The sequence below is a fragment of the Opisthorchis viverrini genome (genome assembly GCF_000715545.1).
Source record: "Opisthorchis viverrini unplaced genomic scaffold opera_v5_72, whole genome shotgun sequence".
NCBI classification, from domain to species: Eukaryota; Metazoa; Platyhelminthes; class Trematoda; order Opisthorchiida; family Opisthorchiidae; genus Opisthorchis; species Opisthorchis viverrini.
Genome location: NW_008751728.1, coordinates 480,096 through 488,644, shown reverse-complemented (window position 1 = coordinate 488,644; position 8,549 = coordinate 480,096). Strand labels below are relative to the sequence as shown.

Genomic DNA, 8,549 nt, shown 5'->3' with positions numbered 1-8,549 from the left:
ATCAGAGTTTAGAACGATTCGTTTTCAAAGGATGTGGTCTCCAATATGAAGTGCAAGATTCATGAATAGCTGTGCTTCATCCGAATCTCATTAGAAAGAGTTGGCAATTGGTAATTAATAACTGGAGAAACTGATTGCTTCAGTGTTTCTCATTCGACATCAGTCAAGACACGAACATTTTTGTAACGAAAACAAACCTGAGTGGGCAATTTGCATAAGTCGATTTTCGCCCTGCGTTAAACTGTGTGAGTCTCAATTCAGGAGCGGGTGATCACAGATGTTCACGAGTTCTAGCACTCGTTGGATGTTAATGTAAGATTGCCGGGAATAATATTTTCGCCTTTCATTCTCTTGTTCAGTCATCCTGAATCTCTTGCAGAAGATGAGGACAAATGTATCTTGATTGTATTCTGTGATACAGTCCAGGTGGGATCCTGAGTAGGATCATTGAAAAGAGGACCACAAAATAGGGAGCTATTCGGATATAGAACCGGATAGCTTCATCATTATGTACTAAGCGTAGGGCAAGTACTCGAGTGATTGATTAAATAGAAGTCACAGGTCGACTGGACAGTTGACAATAGGGCTTATGACCAGTTTAACTGAAAGGTAGATTGGAATAAGTTTTCGTTGATTCATTCTACAAGTTAGATGGAAGTTATCATTCCTCGGGCTAGCTTTGCTCTGATCACACAGATGAGATTTGCTTTTCGCTTTACCGTACTTGATACATAGACTATAGTGAGCAAAACTATACTGAATAACACAGCGAAGAAAAAAACTGAAAGAGCCATATATTTCTTTGCAGGAGTTCATTTTCTCTGGAGATCTTCCTGTGGAATTCCTAGGAGGTATGTCGTTAATTATTGAGAGTTTTCGGAAGTCAGGCCTAGGGCTCCGCCAGGACGTCAACGCGTAGCCGAATTCAGACGACATGTACTGACTTCGCAACTAGTTGGCAACATAAGAATACAATCTACAAGAGACCAAACTAACTTACAGGTTGGGTGATGTTTCTCGATGAAGTGGTAGCTGGTAGTACACGGAACTCAATCAGGGTTTCTACACTGCTTGGGTGAGACACTTCCTACCTGGAGCTCAAACAAGTACTTGACTTGACTTGGTTTGGACCTAGAATGGTACTCTGTTGGGTGCTAGCATATCGTATAACACGACAAGGAATTATTGGCCATATTGGTTGCATTCGCGGCTGCTATATCTTTGTTTCTGTGCTGTATGGGTGAGTTAATCCACTTGCGCGTTGCGTTACTATCCTATCCAGTTTGACGGGTTTGAGCAAGTTTTTTCTCCCGAGGTTTTCAAAATAGTCTGTGGTGAGAATGGACGAATCTATCACCGGGAAAATCTTGACCATTCTTGGGTCTCGTTTGCACTGCCTATTAGTCCAGTAAACCAGTAAAGCACAAAAGAACAAGAAAGTTTTTGGAAGAAGAACCACACATGTTAACCAAACGGTAGTACATGAGACCAGTGCACAAATTATCTTATCAGGACAGGAAAAGAAAGGAAGGGGTTGGAACACTCAAACGGTTTCGCTAGAAAAAAGGTAAACTGAACTGTGCGACAAACAAGACGTAATTGAAATTACCGTGTGGTTCCAACTTGGCTGCCAGTGCGGGTACCATATGCTCGACTTTAGCTGTCATTTATATCGGAGTTCCCCGCAAATAAAGAAGGAAAATTTCACGAGAGAGGTCAGTTACATTTTCATCACTGGTGGGCTCTATCTTTGCACGGGAGAAGGCAACGAAGTAGATAGCTACATTCATTCTGTTTGAATAGAGAGAAGGAATAGGAAATATTGTATGACAATATTCCATGTGTAATAACATAAGTATATATAAAATCCCAATGTTTTGAACTTCATTGGAAAACTACCTGACGAGCGGAACCGCACATCTGTGAATGGTACTAAACAATTAATTCTGCGCCAGCAGCACTTTATAGGACAGGAGACAGGACCGATTGGAATCGTAAGACGTTGCGGAAAGGATTGATTTACCACAGTATATGCTAAATTAGACTCTTTTTGGATTTCAACAGATGCTCTTATTTGCACACGAATTTGAATTTGACAGGGGGCTGAACTGAATCCAGTTGAACCCCCTGTCCATGGTAGCCCACGACATATCAAATATCATACCAAACGAAACTTGAGGTGGCCAGATGCATTACATTCAGCTAAAGAGGACCATCATGAACTGAAGATTTGGCTGGATTCAGCTGGACTTACCTGTGTCTACAGTCAAGACCAAATTGGTTTGCAAATGCGGGTAATCGTCTAAATCTGTCCAAATTGTGCTAAAAAGGTTGAGGGAAACTCGGAGACTGAGCCTACCTGATGAGCTCTAAAGAGGGCGACACCAGTCGTGGGCTGTCGAGGATTTTTCATCAACCTTGTGAGTAGTGAATTACGTCTATACAATGTTTCACGATATCTCCTGGTGCACCATATTCACTTGCTTAAAAACACCATCAATTAGCGGTGCAGCTGGGTTACGGGTGAGTCACGCCCGTCAAAACCCTCTTCGTTTGCGGCAAACGTCTCACGAGGGGAATGAGTGCCCCCGCTTCTTCTCCAGCCATTTCAAAGAGACCCAAGTCGACGAAGCCCAAGATCCCAGCGAACCACCCGCCGGTAATGGACGTGGTGAAGGACTCCATCAATGCCTCGAAGGACAGCAAGTGCACGTCACCTCCAACCATCAAGAAATTCATCGCTGCCACCCCAAGGTTGATATCGAGAAACTTGGCCCAACATCCGTCGCGGCATCGTTCATGCTGTCGAGACAGATGTCCTCGTTCGCGTTGGTAACAAGGATTCCTAACTCCAATCTACTTTGTGATGCTGAATCGGCCAGCCATCTGTTTCGGTTCGAACGACTTGCTATACAGGATAGCATAGATATATTTTGGCTGGTGGTCCTGTGCGTAAGCAGTGACCAGCTGAGTCGGGAACGGCGGTGACTCTTTCTATCACCACGGCCATCACCTCCGTCTTAAAGTTTGTCAGCGCAAAGCCTGGAACTGCTGTTCTGGTGATACTCAAGTATAGAAGGTTCAGAATTCTGGAGAATAGTACCGAGTTGCAAACAGGCAGGTTTTTGTTTACAAAAGTGGAATTCTAACTTTGGATGACAATTTAGCCCCAAGTGCACACACACAATACAAGCTCATTGAGGGCCACAGAAAGTGGTAAACTGAAGCTTGAAATGAGGAGTTTAATAGCTTGCTTCTGAAATATAGCCTTACACCAGCACGCTCACAATATGAACGCGCCATTCGAAATGACTACCGGGCAGATAAATGATAAACTAGAGTAGCATCTCTATTTTTAACGGAAATCATACAGACAGGCCTATGGGGAACTCAACTGTACTTCAAATTCCCGGGTGTTTCTAAACAAAAGGTTAATAAAGATGATCTTTATCTTAGTAACCATGATGCACTGATTCTCATTTATGTTCAACTTCATAGCCCAAAATTACACGCGGATTTAGTGGAAGCAAAATGGTCAACTCACCTTGAAAGATTTACTCATAAGTAAGTAAATGATTGGGTTGACGAAACTGTTTGACATGGCGATCCAGTGGCACACTCCATAAGCTATTCGTGAATTATCCGGGCCCAGCTGGTCAATCAGATTGGTGAAGTCAGACAGGAGGAAATACACATGTGAAGGCAACCAGCACACACCGAACATAATCACAACGAAGGTGAGCATTTTGATTATCTGCGTGCGGAGAAAGGAACGAAATCAAAGTTTTGTCCGGCTAATATGGGCCACGACTGGGGGTCAGTTAACAAGTTAAGAGTCACCTATCGATCGAGTTCTGTAGGGTCTCAGTTGAACGTTAGCATTTAAACAGGAGCAGACATTTGAGACGAAATCCTTTAAGTAGGCACATAAATCTTATACTGAGTAATTTCAAAACCCAGACCTTCCTCAGCCATCAGCCGTAAGAAAATTCGAAACTAATGTTCCCCATAGAGAGCCATCGGTCACTACTTCACACAGTAATGGGACGCATTCGCACAACTATTCTGAGAAAGCGGACTGAACCACAATCTATATTGAAACAACGTCTCTATACAACAAGGAATACAAAGCGAATGAAGACTCAGCAGAGAAATATACTAGTTTGCAAGTCTTCACAGAAATCCTAGACTAGGCATCCTTATGCATACACAGTGATCCGCCCAAAAAACGCCACCCACTCGGAATGACCTATCTGTTATAACACAACGGGGAACTGAGGCTACTATGGTAACATGTCGCCCCTTTCTTTTGGAGCCCCCAGCTCATGATGTGGGTTATCTTTATCATGTGGGGAATATCACCCTCTTTGGGAAACCACAATTTACTAGCCTCACCTGAGACTGAACTGGATGCGTAACTGAGTCAAAACCCGTGCATAATCCTGCTATGCATAACTTTCGGTTTCTGTCATTTGTTTCCCCGCACAGGCGGGGTCAATCGTATTATTTCGATAACGATTGAATAACGTTCAGTTTGCTTTGATTTAAAGCGAAGCACAGATTGTATGGTCTGTCCACACACACCTTTTACTCAAAAGGGTCACTGATGCAATTATGGCCCCCCAAATGGTTATAAATATGAATGCAACGTTCACAACCCAGCCAAGTAGTCCAGAACACAGGACATGCTAGCTTCCTCCCTTCATCATCTTGCATGATTTTGAAAACATTCATTCAAAAAGATCCCATTCCTTATGGAAGTAGGGACAACCGTAATTGGAAATGAATAAACTGGTACAAAAAATCGCATTTAGAAGGATGCAACTAGTACCCGTTTTATATTATATTTGTCTCCCTCTGTGTGACAAAAGCCGGTTTCTCCCAGAACGTGGTCTTTTCTGATAAGGTGCCAACAGCTGAGGTAAACTTCATGAGGTTGTGAAAAGAGTAGTATCTCCCTACAGGTGGTGTCCTCCACGAGGGTATCTTCAGATGGAGAGATAAATCTAGCAGAGTTGTTTCACACATGTAAATGTCGTTTTTGCCATTTTCGACACTGAAATGCATCGTCCTACATCCTTTTCAGTGATTTTCAGAGGCTACTATTAGCGAAATATACGGAACTAAGGAAGAAAAATACTTCACACGACTCGTGAGCCTTTCACTTAAGACGGCCTCACTAGTCAACGCACTACCATGTGATCTGACTTCTGTCATTTGAGGATGGGTGGCTCCATATCCAAAGTGCGATCTAATCACACTGATCACCAGTGGCCGAACAGTTTCGTGGCTTAAAAGACGCGGACTTAAATCTCTTCGAGAATCGTGAGATGCGCGTAACGAAGAATATAGAATAGACCATGGAGTTTATGTTAGCTTATTGGGCAGCAAGCTCATTGGAACAAATTACGTTCATATTATTATTGACAAACTACGCTCATTTGCAAATTACAGCAGTATTAATAAAAGGTCAAAAGAATTATATTGTCTAAGATATTCTTCAGTTCAGAAGTGCTGTTCGCAGCGTGCCTCATATTTCAGTTGGCAAGATATCCTAGAAATCATGGTATATGCTTTTTGGAGAACAAGCAACTCATAGGATGACTGAAGACTCATTGTCAGATCACACCGGTGTAATCTGTAAATGAATGTATTTCACCAGTTACATGCAATTTTGTTTCAAATGAGAATGCATGGTTTTCTTCATAGAAGAAACGACTCACAAGGTTGCTGAAAACTCTTCGACAGCCCACGACCGGTTTTGCTCTTCTTGGGGCTCATCAGGTGGGCGCAGTCTCCGAGTTTCCGTCAACCTTATGATCTTCTTGAACCCAAATTGCACTGTTTTCTAGAAATACACTCATCTGCAGGTCAAGCTGGTTTTCACTGTAATTTGAAATGAATAAACTGATACGATAAATTGCACTTAGAAGGAAGCAACTAGTACCCGTTTTATATTATATTTGTCTCCCTCTGTGTGACAGAAGCCGGTTTCTCCAAGAACGTGGCCTTTTCTGATAAGGTGCCAACAGCTGAGGTAAACTTCATGAGGTTGTGAAAAGAGTAGTATCTCCCTACAGGTGGTGTCCTCCACGAGGGTATCTTCAGATGGAGAGATAAATCTAGCAGAGTTGTTTCACACATGTAAATGTCGTTTTTGCCATTTTCGACACTGAAATGCATCGTCCTACATCCTTTTCAGTGATTTTCAGAGGCTACTATTAGCGAAATATACGGAACTAAGGAAGAAAAATACTTCACACGACTCGTGAGCCTTTCACTTAAGACGGCCTCACTAGTCAACGCACTACCATGTGATCTGACTTCTGTCATTTGAGGATGGGTGGCTCCATATCCAAAGTGCGATCTAATCACAGTGATCACCAGTGACCGAACAGTTTTATGGTCGAAAGGTTGCGTACTCGAATCTCCTCGAGGATCGTAAAATGCGCGTAACCGGGGATTCCAAATAAGGGTGAAGCAGCAGTACGATGCCTCTTGGACAAGGAAAATCAACCGTTCGCTTCTGTTGATTCATGCCAAACTGAACAAACAGAACAAACAGGATATGTGCCACCGATGAGGACCAGTTAACTGCTCGCATGTTGAGAACATGAAGAACAGAATTAGGGAGTCAGGACCGCTTCTACCGCTTTACTGACAGTTATAAATTCAATCAGCTTCGCATTAGCAGAAGAGATATGCTCGGTTTGACGGGTGAAAGCAAAGGGGTTCGTTTACTTCTGTGTGGCTGTTCACCGAGTGCGTGAATTACGTGGGAAATCGCTCCTTTGTGTAAGCGGGTAAGCAGTAATTTCATTGCTTTGCGTCTATAATACGCAGTCAATATATTGCAACACTTTTGAGTGTGTTTATTAAATGAGTGCATCAAATGCGAAGCGTCGTCCTCATCCGTTCTCAGGGTAATGATAGCTGTCGCAGCACTGGCTATTTGGACGCATGAGCCGTATACAGCTCACTAGATTTTTCTGACTGTTGTGAGAGTACACTGACTATCTAGATCCGTTATCCGCCACTGACGTGTCCATAAGACCACCTACACACCATTCTATGAGACTGGGTGGCTAAACCACATTTCGAATGATGCTCTAGTTTGATTTTCCACAACAAATCGCTCATAGGCCACCTTAGGGCTCCGTACAGCTAATGTTTCCCCCATATGCATTGTCGGTCATGTGAGTGGTATTGCAGACATGTATGAAACATCATTTTCTGGAAGGGGCATATCGGGAGTCTGTTAGAAGGTGTCATCACGTACTTTAAGGATGATACTGTTTTATGGTTGACCAATGAAGGATATTACTGTAAAAAAGTAACCCAAACACGATATCTCCAATTTTCTTGTGATATCCAGCAATCCGCAAGCATTCGATTAAATCGGAGACCTCGAACTGCCTTACACCACAGGGCGGTGCACTACAGAATTCAGCATAAGTTGGCGAAATCCTGATGTCCCTGTGTAGACCAGTTCACCAAAACATCATTCATACTGACAGATATGAGTGTTTTACTAAATGCTAATTCCGATACTATGATTTACCCTTTCTTCTTTGTTTAACTCTCCCTAATTTCGACAACACTTCGATCGAGATAGCAATAACAACACTCGCTTTAGCTAACCATTTTCATTTTAAACGATTCTCATCGTGATACTTACCTATGCCCATGCACTGAACCTGCATGATGTAAAATGTTGTTTACTTCAGGACACCACCACTTCTTGAGCATAGCTACATTTGTTGCTTTCTTTCAAAGCAGATATGGGGAGTGAGTACAATATCAGATTAATTCGTTCAGGCGAAATTCTGTTCTTCTGTTGTGTTACTCCGTGGAAGCGGGTAATACTAACGACAGAGGCTGATAAGCAAGCCTTAGATGACGAAACAGCATAGGCGATTTTACAAAACTTTGGACTAGTTAGTGCAGTCTGCTTTAAGTAAATCTTCTAGGGAACAGTAAAGACAGTCATTAGTCATTCCCCGACAGGCCAGTCCCGATTGAAAAAATTTCCCACCAAAACTAATGGCAATAACTTTCAGAGTAAACGTGCCTACTTTCCAACCAATTTCACGTAGACTTTGGTGAGAATAGATGGATTGAAAAAATTTCAATAGAGATTTTAACTTGCGAGTGAAGTTGATCTGTGAGGAATGACCGAACTGCAGAGTACAGGCCGTTTTATCTTCGTTGGAGAGCATTGGTAGTCTGGAGTGAGAAGAACTCATGCCATCCGGTTAGCAGATGAAGCCGTCCGGTCACAAGTATGTGACTGTCTAGTACTTAGTTCTCATTCCATCAAACCGAGATAAATGTCTGGTAATACGAACCAAATGAGTTCGCGTAATTCCTGGTACTTTTTTCAAATAAGAACCGAACTGTTGATCGACAACAAATGAGGTGTTGATTTGCCTTCAAGTCAGAAACTCACGCAGCAAAAAGCAAAAGATTTCATTGATGAAATCCTTGTTGTTTGGAATTGCCACTATGGAGCCTTTCGTAGCGATTCCATCAAGACGCTTGTCTATAAC

At 42.5% G+C, this 8,549-nt stretch overlaps 1 protein-coding gene across 1 annotated transcript; it reads right to left on the bottom strand.

Annotated features, from left to right (window-relative positions):
• Nucleotides 1-359: 359 nt before the first annotated feature.
• T265_13504 (hypothetical protein) lies at nt 360-3,754 on the bottom strand (the record flags this gene model as incomplete). The annotated part of the gene is made up of 2 exons (XM_009169151.1): nt 360-434; nt 3,545-3,754. The coding sequence occupies 2 exons, from the start codon at nt 3,743-3,745 to the stop codon at nt 360-362; spliced, it is 276 nt and encodes a 91-aa protein (XP_009167415.1).
• Nucleotides 3,755-8,549: the final 4,795 nt, after the last annotated feature.